The sequence below is a fragment of the Netta rufina genome, assembly GCF_964035555.1.
Source record: "Netta rufina genome assembly, chromosome: 14".
Classification (NCBI taxonomy): domain Eukaryota; kingdom Metazoa; phylum Chordata; class Aves; order Anseriformes; family Anatidae; genus Netta; species Netta rufina.
In genome coordinates, this window is record NC_140137.1 from 13,984,137 (window position 1) to 14,001,634 (window position 17,498).

Genomic DNA, 17,498 nt, shown 5'->3' on the forward strand with positions numbered 1-17,498 from the left:
AAAATCAGCAAGTGGGAGCACAGCATAATAGGAGTCCTTGGAGGCTCTGAGGGTCTCCTGCTGGAGTCACAGAGAAGGCTATGAATCTCAAGCACCCATATAAATGATAGCACCACTCATGATCCTGAGTCAGTGCACAGCACTTGACACACAAGTAGCACATGCTATTTCCACATCAGAGATGTTCTAATAACATTTTCAAATAGATTGAAAAAAATGCCAGTGCACTTGTTTCCCCACTATTTCTTCTTTTGTTCGCAGTAAATATCAGAAACATTTATTTAGTCCTAAAAAAAGAGATGGCAAATACATTTTTAGCTTAATAAGTCTGCTTTTGAGTCAAGTGTTTGACTTTTCATTTCAAATACAGCTGGTGGAAAGATTAGTAGATCTGTCACTCACTGAGGAGACTTTCAGCAATTTTCTTGCTGTCCCCCAGCAACTTCAATGGCAGAAGCTTGAAGTGAGAGTCATGCAAGAGCAACTAGATGTGTCTGAGAGTGAGACCATCCCAAGGTACTGCCATACAGATCATTGGAGGAAACATTCATTTCCTCTGCTGCATTTAGAAATTCTCAGATGGTAGAGCGTGGAAATCCGAGAGATTCATTTTTTCTTTTACAGATGAAATTGCATTTTACCAACAATATTCTGTTACTTAAGCATTTCTTTCTTCTGAGACCTCTGTATCCCTCAGCATTTTCCCAAATGAAATAGAGGATAGGAAGGATGACTATTTTGAAAGAATTTCCATTTTCCCCTGGCTGCCACATTTTGGTTGCCATGGAATTGCGCACGCTCCGAAGGGGCCTGTTTAGATAGATATTGTGCAATTTGTCAAGCTGCTCCTCCGGTGAGTCACTTTCCCTGGTTAAGTGCATTTCAGAAATAAGTGTGGTCATCAGTTCTGGTGATTTGCAAATACTGTTTTTACCCTGTGACCTGAATTTCCTCTCCCTGGACATAATTAACTCTGCCAGGTAGAGATAATTGCGAAATCATTTGGTACACTTTTAAAAGGAAAGAAGGCTTCTCCAGAAATTGAAATCCTAATTTTTTACTTTTATTCTTAAAGTCCAACATTAGCCCACCAGTTCGAGCAAACTACCAAAAATAAATGGTCCTGAGCTTTGTCCCCATGAACAAGCCTCCACGTCTTCCAGATTCACCCCACATTGGGGCAGGAATAGGAGGGATGCTAAACCAACCTTGTCCCCAGGGCAGCCCCAGCATGAGCTGCAAATTGCTTGTGCTCCCCAAGGAAAGGACAAACTGCCTCTTCCTTCTTTGAACAATGTACCCTTTGCTTTGAGACTGCACAGTGAATCCAACTGGCGGTGAGCAACCTGGTTTGTAGAAGCAAGCAATAAAATCATCATCTCCCATGTCTCCAGAGAGGCTTTAGCAAGCTCTGCCACTGACCTCTGCTCCTACTGACGCTGCCTGCCTGCCGGGAATGGTACCAGCAGTGCTCACCTCCTCCTTTTTCTGCCCACATAAGCTCACATCTGAAAAACCGTCAGCCCTTAGACCTTCCCATGTTAAATGTGGAAGGCAAAATAAATTAAAAAAAAAAAAAAAAAAAGCACAAACCCTTCCTGGATGCTTGTAGGACTCCTGTTTTGGGAGAGTTTGTACAGCTCTCCAGGGACTCTCCCCAGGACATGTAACATCTTGTTTGAGGTTATAATGGGTACTGCAAAGATGGCAGCAGAAGTGTACATCAAGACCAAAAAGGCAGGCAGATGCTTGGGGTGTCAGGGAGGATGCCTACTGAATCTGAAAAGCGCTGCCAAATAAACACCCAGACCTGATCTTCATTTCAGGAAGGAATTAAAATCCTTCTAATTGCTAAATGCCCTTGGTTCTAATTTCCCTAATTCTCATTTTTAACAAAATAACTACACTGCAAAAGTTAGTTAACAAAGAACAGAACAGAAATAACTCCCTTGAAACAATCCAAATGAAACCTCTCACCAAAAAAAAAAAGAAAAGACTATTTGTCCTAACCAATTTCTGATTTAGATCTTCTCTAGAACTGAATAAAATCCTTCAGTACTAGGAACATCTTGATGAAATTTGAAAGTGCTGCTATTTTTCAAAATCTCCAGAGGATAGATTAGAAAAAAACATCAACAACTTGTAGTGCAATTTTACTGTTATTTCCACTAGTTCTGTGGCTGAAGTCTCCTGTGATTTTTTTCAATTGATCTAAAAAGAAATGTAAATAAACAGGAAAAATACCAGAGGAAAGTGTTCAGCATTAATTACAGGTACATAATAAATACTACATTTGCTCTTCCACAGACATCCCGCTATGACTGAGAGCACCAGAGTGCCTGCAGAAGAAGCTGCAGTGAAATGTAAGCCTGGCTGCACACTGCTATAGATCAGCCAGAGTGCAGTGTTTCCTTGTCACTAAAAACAAATAACGATGTCCACAAGATACGTATAAATAATAGATGGTATCTATTGACTGGATAGCAGCCAGCATTTGTATCTCTCCTTCCCACCCCCGAGCACTCTCATTCATCACCCCTGCCAGCAGACAACCCTAAGCAGCACGTTCCCTCTGCACCCTGCGCCGGCTCCAGGTCTGGGCTCTGCAGACAGCTTAGGTCTCATTTCACTCTTATCTCCAGCCAGCTGAAGGGTGGATCGCATCCTGCACCTTGTCTCCTTGTGCACAGTAAACACCCACCTCGCAGGGCTCAGCCAGCACAGAAATTCCTCCTGCTCCTCCATCCCTGCTGGTGCTCTCGAAATGCCCCCTCACAAGGCTGGCTCTCTCCCAGCCCCAGGCTGTGATGAAAGCTTCATTTTTATTTTCCTTTCCAACACAGGTTGACCAGGGTAACTCCAGCTCTGTTCTCAATATAATGAGCAGTTACAATGAGCAATTTCAAGAAGGTATCGTGACATGACACCTTATTGTGTCATGACACAACTACACGTATCCCTTCTACTCGTGTTAGGTTGTGAGCTGAATCTAAAATACACGTTTCCTTCCCTCAGCACAATACAAAGAATGCTCTCATGAAGCCTTTTTATTTTTGGAAATGTCTGTTTAATTTTCGTCTAACGTGACATGAAGGATGGCTCTATTTGCTGGGTGACACTGTGTGATATCTATCTTTCTGTCAAACTTCACTGGGGACAAGACTCCTTAGTCACTTGGTCAAAACCGTGCACATTCTATCTCATGGTATCTTCAAAGGAAGAACAAATGCCTTTCCGGAAGATATATTTTAACCAAATGCATTTAACTTTAGTCAAACATAAGTTTTCTGAGTTAAAGAAAGGGTAAGTGGATTAAATTTGATAGTCTTTAATATACAGGAAGTCTCTTTTGGGCTCAAGCCATATGAAGCAATGCATTTTGAGATAACAAAAAATAGAATATCAAGCTTGGAAGCAGAGAGCAGAAATATATATTTTGCTCACTGCTTTTTTTTTTTTTTTTATCCATTTCACTACAATCAAATAATTCATTCTGGAGGAAATGATGGGGCAGGTGAAAAATTCAATGCCTCTTTCTGCTGCAGAGGAGGTCTGGAAACCCAGATGTCACCCCAGTCTCCTCCTCGGTGGTCCCTGGTCTGTCCTGAGCGAGGAAGGGCAGCAGTGGACTGGATGTTAGTGAGGTCCCACTCTCTACAGCTGCTACGCACCAGGGTTATTTTAAGCTCTGAACACAATTTATCAAATTACATTTCTGAAAAATGGTACAATATGAGTCATATTTACTTCACATTTCTCTTGCTGCAGGCTCTTGCTATTGGCTGCAGGTTATTTATTACTTCTGACGCTTGCTCTGAGAATCTCCTTTCTGGGTCTGTATTTCACATTTAATGAGTGCTTTTGCAATTTCATGTCTGTTTTCTGAAGTTAAGGTGGCACTTCACACAGCCTAATGGTTTATAGCCCGTTTCAGACTTCACTGATTTCTGCCTGCTACTGTATATGTGAAACCACTCACAACTCCAAAATGTTGTTTTTCTCCCATTCTGCTGTGTTTCAGTCAATACTTTGAAAACAAAGATTTCTAAGGGCAGTTACAGGGACCATCTCACCTCAAACAGGACAATTTACTTTGTGTTGTAATGACTGAACCACATCACTGGTCAAGTGCTGGTACAGAAGGGGGATCTCGCACACCCCAGTGAGAAACTTCAAAGAGTTCCCAGGCTCTTTTTGGACTCATTTGGGTGGATTCATTCCCCATGCTCATGTTGCAGCCTCCAAAGGCACAACACAGATTGCCATCAGCTGTGGCTGGGACCTTCCACAATAGGTCACAGCATGGGCTTTGTCATGCTCATTCAGACTACACTTACGCATGAAAGCTTCAGAGCTTAAGGGACACCAGTTGACCTCTTCCCCAGAAACTTCACTCTGCAGAAGAGACTGTGAGCACATAACCCACAGGTATGGTCTGTCTTGGCTATCCGCAGGTCATCAAATTCATAGTGTATCATTGAAGTGTTTGGCAGTTTGTGACAAGCATACTTAAAAGGCTAATTAAAGTTCTGGCTAGTAAGTCTGTCCTTAAAAAGGACACAGTTTTCCTTCAAAAGCAAATTTTGGTCTCAGTGGGGGACTGAAGTTCCCTGGGGACTGGTCCGAGACTGAGGAATGCACTTTTACAGGAGCAAGGAGTTGCTGCAAACCTCACCACCTGCTGTGCTGAGCGATGTGTCTTGCGGTTTTGATCTTCCTTTTTTTTTTTTTTTTTTATGACAAATACATAGTGGCATATGCACTTGAAAAAAAATATGCTCTGCAAAAAAAACCTCCAGACAAATTTCCCCTACTCCTTCCCAAAACAAAACTGAAATAAACAAACCAAAACCTCTACAAAAACAAAATACACCCCTGCACTTGCTCCTTTCTGCTGGGGAGAGAATGACAGAACAGATGTATAACAGAAGCTATTTATGTTGATTAATACATTACTGGGGAGATGCTGAGAGATTATAGTGATAAGTTTAGAAGCAACCGTATAGGAAATATATTGGAATAGAGCAGATCTCCACCTGCCCACCAAGTCGTTCTACCAAGTACTCATTTCTAAGTGATGTGTCACAGAAATCCTGCACCAGGTTCGTGTGAAAAATACATGTGAAAGATAGAGCGCACTCGGAGCCTTTCTGTACAACAACATCCTACGGAAATTCTCACCCTCCTGCTTCCTCCTTGCTTTCACATTTCACAGAAATATTCCTCTCCACCTGCAACCATCACAAGGAGCAGTACTCAGAGTACAGGGAGTTATAATAATTCCCATACTTCGGTTTTCAAATTCTCTCTTCTTGCAAATATTTGTAGTCGGAAAGCGCTTTTCTGTTCCATGCTAAAGTATAGATTCCAATGACATTGGAATTTTCATTATCAAGATGATCAAATTAACAACATGAAAATAATAATGACACAATCATTTTCATTTCCAATTTCAAAGCAAAATAAAACAACACTTTGAAATGGTGATTCAAAGCATGTTGTTTAGCTAGAGCAAATCCTGTTATTTGGATCAAAATCACCTGAGACTTTTTTATTAAAGATGTTTTAGAATTTGCTGTACCACAAAGCCTCAGCTTTTCACCTATACACACTCCTCTTTGGAGCTGAAACTAGCTACAGAAAACTCCCCAAAGGAAGACATTTTCTTTCCTAAATAAGAGGAATAATGATGACAAAAACAGCAATGAGAAAAAAAATGGCAATAGCCTGATCCTAACACATGGGGCTGTGTTACAAGACAGCAATAAAGTTGAAATTCCCTCTGCAGGGAAGACTTTCTGAGTGCTCCTGCTACACTCCTACTAATCAATGATCAGATGATAAAACATAATCATAAAAGCTGTCACTATCAAAATGCCCCGCAAGCTCTTATTTCCCTGCTACCACAAGCTCATTAATATTTGGATAAATTGGCATCTGATGGCCAACAAGCTGGTGCCTGGCCTCCCCCCGCCATCCCGTGGGAGCAGCACTGAGCTGCACGCTGTTATCTCTGCTTGCTGACAGTTGTGCCTACTTCTCGTCCCCCGAGTTTTGATGCCATCTCAGCATCTGGGAAATTAACTCCTATCGACTGCATTCACTCGCAACACATCTCTCTGTTCAAATTTCCTTTGGAGAGAAGGAAAACAAAGCAGAAAAAAAAAATGGAGGGGGGGGGAAAGAAAACAAAAGGTGTCTTTGCCATCTGCTTTTATCAGAACATCACTTCTGATGTCACCATGGCATGCAAATGCAGAAAATGCATATATTGCCTGTAGATTCATTCTTGTGACTGGCAGTACCTCTGTTTTCTGTCAAGCCAGGCCAAAATTGTTCTTAGTCTGAACTGTGACAGGCCACTTTCCCGGTCCAATGAGGTTGCATGTAAACCTCAGGTGTGTGAGTGGTGCAGACATACACTGCGCCTCTGAGACACGGGAGGAAGAATGAGAGCAATCGTTCAGTTTGGTGCTTGACCTGTTCCCATGCTCTCCCTCCAATCAATGCCCCAGCAGACCTCGTGGGAGTGACAAGTGCAGTGACAAGTACATGCAATCTGCACACAAAGCCACAGCTTGGTATCCCTTGTCCAGTCTCACAAATCCTAAGTGCCTCTGCCCTTGATAAAACACAGTAAGTCTCAAAAGTGTTAGCCCAGGGTCACCTGTGATCCTGCTTCATATGAATATACACATAGCACAAGAAAAATCCCACAGCCATTCCAGACGTTATTTACTGGGTATACAACCTGGACAAATAAATAACAAAATTATTCCAACTATTTAGTTCCTATGTTTTAAATTATTTTTCTTATCTTTTTGCCTCTATATGAACAAAGCAAGAACGTTGTGTGTATAATGGGCTCCTGTAATGGACAAAATCTCTACCATAAAACTTGTGGGAAGAGAGCTCTCAAAAAGAGAGGAGGTATTTCCAAACCTTATTTACAAACAGATCTCTGTTTTTGTCTCTGTCACAGATTTTCATCTTCTGCATTTCATGCATTTTTTCAGCCCCCATATATTGTGCTATATTTTCCAAAGAAGATTACCTAAAACTAATCACAACAATCTTTAATTAATACAGAGAATAAATGACTCCACCAGAAGCCCTTTTAGGAACCCTTTAGACTTTGGTCCTATTGAACGTTCAAGCAGCAGAACTATTGACTGCAATGGGAACCAAAAGGAAAACTGTACTTCTCTGACCTTTCTAAAGGCCAATAATACTTAAAGCCACATAGTGCGCTCCATAATGTTTGGCACAGACTTTATAACCTTTTACTGGGCACCTACTATATTATTTCTCCCTACTTTACTAGAATTTTATAGCTTCCCTAAAATGTTAGAATGACCTTTTTCTAATAGCAACACAATAAATGACTGACAAAAATTGATTGCAAATCGGTGGCTTTAGAAAATTGTGTTTGCATTTTTGTAAATTCCCTCAAGAGAACTCCCCAGCATAAATTTAGGATGATATTTTTTATGGTCCCAAGTTTGAGGTCCCAAGTTCCCAACTGAGAGACCCGTGAACCCTTGGATCCATTCTGAATCACAAACTGATTCTAAAGTCTATACTATGGTTCAGGAAAGAAGGTCAAAGGACCTGTTCGGTTCCAAAGAATACAGAAGGATTAAATCACGTGAACTAGAAGGAGGTTCACTGAAGGAGGTAACCCACCTTGGAGAAATATCACATCCTTGCTGCATGAAAGCTCCCAGGGAGAACCAGAGACTGTTGAATATCCCAAACTCATTTGTCTGATCATTGGCTGGCTGGTCCCGTCCTTCCTCAAATTCCTCTGTGTGCCACTCATAAGGGCTGAAGCGGCTCACCAAGAAGAGGACAACACTCACTCCAATGTAGGCAAAAACAATGCACATCCATATTTCGTAAGCCAACGGATCCAGAAAGGAAAACACTCCTGGTTTGGACTTCTGAGGTTTTTTTATCATGATAGAGATACCTAAACTCATAAATGGTTTGGAAAAGTCTATAACTTCTTCTCGAACCAGAGTGATGGTTAGTGGTGCCACAGCCACATCAGCTCTCTGAAAAAAAGAGATAGAGAAGAAGAAAAGAGATTTGCATTCTGATGATAAAATATATCTACTAACACCAGCTTATTTGCCTTTGATCTCTGTTTAACCCCACTATCTGAGAAGTAATCAGACAAAACCAATTGCAAGAGAAATGTTAAAAAGAAACAGCCCATAATATTGGTGGATTATTTCCATTTTGTCACTTCTGATCACCAGCTCTGTTTTGAAATCACAGTGTTTTCTTTTCCAGCCACCTAGCTCTTGTGTGATTTATCCACTGATGTCACAGTCTGATGCAGATGACTTTTGCTAAAAGGGCCTTATCATCCAGACATCAAAAGAGGCAAGGAAAGGCCAATCACCTGAAAAAAAGATGCCAGGATGTTTACTTCCATCAGAAACTGCTTTTTGATTGCATAACTGATGCAGGAGAAGAGGAAAAAAGTTCTAGTGACACTGATGTGCACTCTCCACTTATTTTATAATCAGTCTTGAAAATGGAAAGGGAAACGCATTGAAATGGTTGTTGGTACATCCCATAGAGCTCCTGGCAGGGGACAGATCATCCTTCGCTCTGGCATGGTGACACATAGACTTGTGCACTGATGCTCCCTACACCATCAAGGGTAAATTAGACCCCTCTGAAGAGAGAATCAGATTTAGAAGTGTAGGGTGCAGGGATATATCCGAGCAGGTGGAATGGGTGACTAGACAGAAAATTATCAAGTCCTACTGTTCACCAGTCATATACCAAGTTTTTGAAATCTTATCCTTCCTTTATCCTTCCATTATCATGCAAATATAAAATATAGTAAAATTTGGAGATTCCACCCATGAGAAAGCTTGACCTTTCAATACTTGTTCTTCCAGAAAAAAAAAAGAAAATCTTCCTGGAACTGTTCAAAGAAAACATTTTGACATTTCCATGGGCATAAAATATGCTGTCCCACTCTAAATTAAAACATTTTCTTTGGACTGATTATTTGCATTATCAGAGCAGCAGTCCTTAAGATAGCACAGGCTGACAGAAGGCAGGGCTCCTTTTTACCCTAGGGCTTGAATGTGTTCTCAATGCAAGACCTAAAGACAGTGGATAAGGCGGGATACTCACCCCATATACGAGTTCTCCCACCATGCCATTCCACGTTTTGGTGTCAGGGTCCCGGGCTCCGTACTTCCCGTCTCTGACAATTTCCAGCCTGTAGTGGTAGCCAACATGCTTTGCAATCTCAGCAGCAAGCTCCACACAGTAGCCTTCATACCTCTCGTTGCCTTCAAACTGGTTGGCATTCTTCTTGAGCATCACGTATGGGTCTTCCTGGCACAGAGAAGACCAATATTGAGCCTCACTCCACCTTTCTAGAAATGCATCTCAGTGATTCAGACTAGAGCATCGTGTGCAGCTTCTGGCCCTAACTTTGTATTCCTGTACCAAAGGGCACAGTCAACATACAAAGGATTCATTTAGCAAGTACAAAGGGTGATTTTTATTTTGGCATTTTCTATTTTTTTATGCAGAAACTGCGTGCAGCTTCTGCAGTGATAGACCTGAGGGCAACAGAGAAGCTGAGGGGATTTGGGCAACAAATCTTTCATTGTAAGGGATATTTAGTGCATCGGAGCTGTGAATTTTTACAGGCATGTCTGCCTATGTGGGCACAGGCAGAAACTAATTTGCTGGACAGGAGAAAGCCCTAAAGATGTTTAACTCAGTTTGTGTATTGTGCCTTCTCTGTAGATTCACAGCAAGCGTTCAACAAACAAGTTAGTAAAATTTCATCTGTTTCTGCAGGGTGAGTGTATACAATGACACACTACATGATACCATACATTACGGGGTACTTATTGTTCCTTCATGATTATAGTGGAGATTTGTTTTTAAAGCTATGATTCAGCCTCTCTGCACAATACAGCTTATCCTTCCAAAAATTACAGCCCACATTCCGTGGGCTAAACACAAAGCACAGGTATAATGTTCCTAATTTACCTATGCTGATGCCTCTACTATCTTGTCACAATCTTTTGTATTTTCTATACTTAAGCATGAGAGCTTTTTAATACCTATTTAATTAGCCACAGCAATTTTCAGATATCTTTATGGACCCGACAGGAAACAGTAAGTGCTGTTATTATTATTGTTATTATTGTTATTGCTATTATAAAAATGATACAGTACAAAGGAAGGCACACGAGGGAGAAGAGGGAGTCAGCAAATCAGGGAGATGAGGGAGAGGGGGAGATGGGCTAGAAGTCGCAGCACTTACTAGGATAGTTGTGACTATGTAAGTCCTGTTCTGGAGGCTCGTGGACTCATTGCCGGTTTGAGTATCTATGGCTGCTGGAACTAACTTTTCATCTTCATTCCAATAGCCAATCTGCCAAAGACAAAACCAGGATATCTCATTGGTATCTCCTTGTAATATTAACCAAGATATGTTAACAGGATCATTCAAGCAGGGGCCTTTCTCTCTGCAAGTTCATACCCAGCCAGAGATATCTTCTCCTTATTCTTAATCTCTTTTGCAGGGAGAACCAGGATTTCCTCTGTCCCACCATGCCTACAGCCTGAGAATAACGTACACGATATGCTACGGTAGCAGGGTGCTTGTAAACACATAAAAATAAATGGCACACAGTAGTAGGGGATTATTACTATTCCCTGCCCTACCCCTACTTCAAGAGGTCACATTTCTCCTGTGTGACTTCTTAAAAATTTTCTAATGGTGGATGTGCCTGCTGCCTGTCCAGATATGACAAGGTGATAAAATGCCATCATGCTGCTGAAAGCCTGTATGAACATAGGACTGTTCCTGTATGAACACACGATACTAAGCGGAAAGAACAAACCTAAACAACAACAACAAAAATAATCCTAAACAATGCCAGAAGGTTTGGGATTACGAATAAAAATGTAACGGTTGTCATAGGAAGAATCTGCATGTTAAACTGTGATTATTAATAATTACGGATTTGGGCTGATCTATCACTGCCTGCAGGTAAAGCCGAATGCCATCGAATATCAATGGGAAGATTGTTGTTAAGGTTATTCTCTCCGAGGGCTTGATTTTGTAAGAGGTCTTCCATCACCTCATGTGTGTATGAAGTTTCCTGAGCTTTGGTCAAGTGAAAGGAATTTCTTATCCTACTAAACAGGAAAAGGTATGAACACAGGGTATGACCAGGAGCCTGCTGATGGCAGATTAGGGATCATAACTACGGAGGAGGAGAAAAAATCTACACAGGCTTCTCGTCTCTCTTTGCTGCACAGAGAAAAGGAAAGGCATGCGAGGAAAGAGCTTCCAAAGCTCTTCCCTGGGGCAACATAAGTGCAGACATGTATGTTTGTTTTGCACTTTTAACCTGGTGGATCTAAGACACAGTGTGCATCCTGGCAGTCATGTACGTGTCTTCTAAACAAATACTATTTCTGTCACTAAATACAGAGCAAAATCAAGACATTTAACCATTTTATTTCTTCTCCTCTAGATTCTCTCTGGACTGCCAACATTTTTTCTGGAGTTCAGAGCCCAATACTGGACATAATACTACATTTGTCCTCTTATGAATACAAAGTAGAGGAGAAAGATCACTTTGCATGTCTTCAAAATGTTTTATTTTATTTCTTAATGGTGAATTTGAATTTTTTTTACATGACATTGCTGATCTGTGCTTGACTGTGGTAGTCATTAGCTATTCTCAGGTGTAAGCGTGAATGGGGGGGACTGTAAATGTAGGACTATCACTATTTATAGTTTTTCCTAGTTTTAAACAAGTATTTTTTTGGGGGGTTGGTGGAGGGATTCCAGTGCAGAGGGATTCTAGTGAATGTTCCATTCCAAATTATTTAGCAGCTCTCCTTTATCCATGGAATAACACTGTTCTTCAGATAGATAATTTGTAAAGTGGGACAAAAGTGCTTGAAGTCACATCGCCAAAAGCATCAGTGTTTCAAGGGCTTGGTGCCCCTGAAAAAAAGTAAATTTTTTCAGTGTCTGATATAGAAAGGGACCAAGACCCCAGAACAGCAGAAAAGTCTGCGGAGCAATCAGGACACAGTGGTAAACATCTTGCCAGTTTAAGGAGAGCAGAATTAGGTCAAAATAAAGGGTTTCCCTGCACTGCTTAGGGCAGACAGGTTCTGCCTAGCTCTGTCTTGGCTCATGCGTTGGAAAAGAAAACCGGGAGAGTGAAAACAGACAGTCGTGTAGCTGGGCCTGAGCCAACGTGCCCTGCCAATAGCAAGACTGAGTGGGCCAAGCTTTCCTTTCCTGGAAATCCCTGCTCCACAGCTAAGATGCCCTTCTTACTCTTGATAACCCCTTCCATATGTTGTATTTTTCAGTAATACACCATGAGTTCCCCCTTGTGCTTGGCTTTCCTCATGCAGAGAGCTAAGAATGCACTCATGGTGACTCTACATGCAAGCTTCATGAGCAGAAGTGTCTGTTGAGACCTAACCACACCATAACTTGAACAGAAGGCTGGTGCCTGACACAGGATCTGAAGTCTCTTTCTCCGTTACCTTTCTGATCCCATCGTGTTTCATCTCAATCACATGGAGGGTGTAGTTGGTCCTGCGTCCCTTCTCATTAAACTGAACGTTGCCGGACAGTCCTTCGAAACGGACCTTAAAGATGTAAATATGAGAGAGCAAATCGGTCAGCATCCCACAGGGTGGCGGTTCAGCAGCAGCAAGAAACAAGGGGAGGAAGGATGGACAATGCTGCCACATCCCTCAGATTCCTGCATAAGAGCTAGATCACGTGTGCGAGCCCATCATCTTTTGGGATGTGACAGTGAGCTAAATCAGCTCTGAACTCCTTAGGTTTTCTGTTTGTTTGTGTCATCTAAATCTAACCAGGAATTAGGACCTGGGAAAAAAACTTGTCAGTCCAAACCAGGAATTGCATTTGCAGGAAATATGAAACTGTGGACATAGTTCCTAGCTGCTGCTTTTTAATAGAGAAGAGTCTATCAGTTAACAAGCAAATGCTATGCCAGCCTAATAAAACCTAACAATTCAGTATTGTAAATGAGATTTGCATAGGAAGCTTTGAATCATAAATCTCTGCTGATGACACTGCCAAGCTGAAGAGCATTGCTCAGGCATCACATCCCACTTCCGTAATTTTTCCTCTCAGTGTGAGTATCTGACTTTTTGCAAAAGAGCAGGAATATGGGAAAAGGAGTGTGAGCTTGCCTCTCTACAGAGGCCACGTGGAGGAGTACTCACACCACTGGAGTGGGAATGAAAGGTTTGTTCTCAGCCTTTTCACTAGCTTTGGACAAATCTGTAACCTCTGCAATTGAAAGCTTACAGTATGTAAAATGGGAACAGGTATTTGGCTGCCTTTTAAAGTGCCTTGAGAGCCTCAGAATAAAGATCGATGGTGAAGAAATGAGGATATATCACTATGGAGAAAAGCAGCTGCTAATCTGCTTAAACTGTGTTTGTTTTTCAGCTATTAGCACAAAGGTTTGTCATGAAAATGAACATCTGCCAGTATTTTCTGAAGCCGCTTCAAGTCAAGAGGTATACTTGATGACATTTGGAGAAACATGCTTTTCCCTCCTCACAAGAAACAACATGCCCATAAAAGATGGCTGTGCTGGAAAAACACCGTTGTCTTCAACACTCCCATGCCTGAAGCTCAGGCCAGAGCTCATGCTTTGTGGTTGGATATGCAGTAAAAGGCAGATGTACTAACGGCAATTCCTTCTGTCTGTAGGAATGAAATCTTAATCCTGTGGTATCTGTGTAACACTGAGACTGCAAAAGGGATCTCTTTTCTGTCATTTAGCATCCTAAGACCCCTCTCAGGGCTCCTTTTTTACCTTGCTTTACTGACTAAAACTGTTCTGTCTTTAGCTAGATGTAGCTGCTTGTCATTAATGCAAAGATTTCTTCTCTTTTCGTACAGCGAAAATACTCTGCCCCCTGAATCATTACAAAATACAGTGAGGAATGATTTCAACACTTCTAAGTACCAGTAAAATCAACTGGAGACATTGAGAATGTAAACACATTTGTGTACAAGACATGGGCATGTGGTTCTCTGCTTGGAGAGCTAGAAGAGAAGGATGCTGCAGTGACCTCTGGTCTATGGGGCTAGGCAGCATTTAGGGACCACCGACCCGCTTGCTAGACTTGGTTATTAAAAAACATTATGATAATTTTTCACAGATATTTTTGTTAATCTTGCTGAAGTACAACTGGGACCTCAGTCTTTTCAAAGTATAACTGCAAACTCAATGTATTGGCTTAAAGTAATATTCTGTGAGCATTTCCTGAAAAAAAAAAAAAAAAAAAGTCTTATTTCCTGTTAATAAAAGCATACCTTTTGCTAAAATGTGTTAGATTTCTGTATTTGAAAATTGCAGAATGTTTCAAATTGCTTTTTATTTTTGGTCCTGCCATCCATGACTCCTTCCTACACTAAACAAGAATGAGGCAATTCAAGAGCTTATTCAAGGCATTTGAGTAGAAATAAGTAGAGAAACTTTTTTCTTTTAAAAAGAGCATAATGTTTTAGGCATTAGAAAATGGAAGGTGAAGAGAAAGAACACTGTGAATATCAGTAAGAATTGCTGTAATTGTGAGTCTTTACAGAAAGGATAACTCAAACCTTCAATCTAATCATAAGTTCTTTCCATTTACCTCTTTCTATAATGGAGTTATTGCTACAGCATTAAATGCTGGATGATTATTAAATTCATACTTAAAATTTCCCTTGGAGATTTCTTCCTTCACTGAATGTTTCATAACCTTTTATTTTGACCATCACAACTAAACTGGTCAAACTTTTGGAAAATTATAATTTTTCAATGGTAAAGAAACAATGTTGGGAAATCTCTGTTCATGTTCTTTGCTCAAAATCACCACAGTTGAAAAATTAAGAGTTTTGACATTGATTGAATGAAGAGATGAAGAAACTTCAGAGGAGATTTTCAAGCACACACACAAAATTGTATTTTCTAGCCAAGACTAATTTTGATATCCTATTCTCATAAATTCAATAAAGGAAAATGCTTGAGAGCCCATTGCTCATCAGATGTCTTCCAAGTATTTCATGTTTATTAGGTAACCGATCTCCCTAATGCATCAAGGAGGCTGATTTTATTATAAGAATTTGGAGAAGCTATGACAGTGATTTGCCCAAGGTCATACAGAAAGTCAATGACAGGCTTGGGAATAAATCAAATACTAGCAATCAAATCAAATAGATTTGGGTTTAGAGGGATTTTTGTTTACCAGTACACCAAAACTAAATCAAAACAAAATATTTGGAAAAATGTATATATGATGCAAATTAACCAAATTAATTTTGTTCTTGCTTTCTTCACGGTTAAGAAAAGAAGATCGGATAAGCTATATTTGGATAATACTGAGCTAGCAGTATTTGCATGGAATCCATCTATTTTTGACACAAATGTAGCACAAACTATGAGTAAGAAAGTTGAGAATGTAGCTGAAAAAAAATTGCTAGAAACAAAGGTTAGTCTTGAAATTTAATGAAATTTTGAAATGTTCTACCTTTCTAAGTCTTTCAGAAGAGTTTATTATTTTTTTCTCTTGCTCTACATTTAATGTTTTTTTTTTTTTTTTTTTAATTCAAATATCTAGGTATTTATGCGGGATGAAAAAGCAAGATTTTCAGATTATTAAGGAATAAACTTTCTTAATGACTGTTATTAAGACTTTTACCAACTGTCACAGTATGAACCAAGCTATAATCTGGGCTCTAAGAACATTTTGTAGTCAGACAACATATAAGGCAAAATTCACAGTGTTTCAAAATTCATTAGCAATCTGGAACTAAAAGAGAGTTCACAGAGAGTTGAAGGAGCTTCAGAAAATGTGGCCTGTTCTGGTCTCTCTTTTGTAAAATGGGAGATAAAAATAGGGACCCATGACCTGATGGGATAATATTTTGGCTTTTCCATCACAGAACAGCAGGAAAATCTGTTTGATGGGCTGAACCCTGAACTGTTTAGAAGACCTGGATCCTACGTGGAAGGATCAGTTTTTCAGTCTAAGTAAGTTGTTTAAGCATTTCTGCTGCTACTTGCCTCTCTTCCCTCACCCATAAGCAATTATTACTGTCCCCACAGCACACGCATCAGTTGGGTTGCAAACCTGCTGCAGCGCTCTCTGGATGTCGATGCCCTGTCCCCAGGGCACGGCGGGGTTGGCAAGGCAGTCCCCGGCATTGCCGCGACGGGAGATGTCAATCCGTTGCCTCCGCAGGTTCTGAAATGCCTCGGCCATCACCCGGACCCCATCGTATGTAAGGGCCGATGTGTACTAGAAAGAGAAAAAGAGTTGCCCATTGTCAGTTAGGCTTAGTTGATCTCAGGTGTGTTACAGTGGTTTGGCAGCTTTTCAGATTATTTTTTCTGTTTTCACCCTCCCATCTCTGAAGTTCAGCAGCCTGTTGAACCCTGTAATCACTGCTGTCTTGGTGACTTGCAAAAGTTGATGCCTTCCCTCATAGAGGACAGGAAAGAGAAGCAGAAGCTCCTAATTTACCTTTTGCCCTTCTAGCCCAGTTGCTTTCAGATTGCTCTCCCTGAAGAGGACTCTGCCTTAAAAGCCATTCACCTGTTACCCAAGTCTTTCTGTTTAATTAGAATCATTGACATGAACTTCTAAGGAATACATTATACTGTGTGAATGCAAGACTATCAGATCTGCTAAACCAAGTAACAAGTCACTCCTTCTGGTCATGGATGGAGGCCAGAAAACTCCAATGTGCAAAAAGTCTGCAAAGAATGAGCTTATTCAAGCAGAAACTTGTACAGAAACAAGTAAAACTCTGGTATGAACAGAAACCATTGAAGTTAATTCATTTTCATGTGATCACCTACTGATTTATTTGTCTTCAGCTTTCTTAAAATATTTCCAAAGTTGACATTTCTATTGTGAAGTGTTTGCCACAAGTGTATTTGTTTCCAAATGTCAGATAGAAAAAAAAAAAAAAACACACAAAAACACAGCTCCCCCCCCGCCCCTTGACAGCTTCAGTCTCTTCTGTTCTGTATTAGGAATTAAAATTTACTTGCCCTCTATTGTACGTTCCGATTTGAAATGTTCAGAAACAACATCTGGAAGGGCTTTATTTTCACTGGATATCTATCAAGTGGTTAAGTCAGTGCTTAAGGAGTTAATAAGGATTTTATTTTTTTCCATCCTGAACATAATGAGATGTTTAGTCCTCAGCTTTGAGAAAGATAAAAGCAAAAAGACTGAGTGAAGACACTAACTTGTGCACTGAGCAGGCAGCAGCTACTGCCTAGTAACATTTAGACAATGCTGAGGCACCTAGAACAGATAACGTTCATAATTACATTAAGTGACAGGTTTTCAGAGCGAGATTAAAGAGCTCAGTGTGATCATGAAGAGGTGAGAGTAACTTGAACTGGGCCAGAAGGACCCTAGCTTAAATGGTT

At 40.6% G+C, this 17,498-nt stretch overlaps 1 protein-coding gene across 3 annotated transcripts in view; it reads right to left on the reverse strand.

The window, feature by feature from the left end:
* Positions 1–17,498, reverse strand: part of GRIA1 (glutamate ionotropic receptor AMPA type subunit 1) — a gene marked incomplete at both ends in the record, with an annotated part of 123,485 nt that overhangs the window by 25,571 nt on the left and 80,416 nt on the right. For 2 of the 3 annotated variants that reach the window (XM_084295553.1, XM_084295554.1), the window contains 5 exons: positions 7,687–8,057; positions 9,160–9,366; positions 10,313–10,423; positions 12,571–12,675; positions 16,186–16,353. In XM_084295553.1, the coding sequence (XP_084151679.1) occupies positions 7,687–8,057; positions 9,160–9,366; positions 10,313–10,423; positions 12,571–12,675; positions 16,186–16,353 (962 nt within the window). The remainder of the gene's footprint in view (positions 1–7,686; positions 8,058–9,159; positions 9,367–10,312; positions 10,424–12,570; positions 12,676–16,185; positions 16,354–17,498) is intronic. The other variant, XM_084295555.1, reaches the window with a different exon arrangement.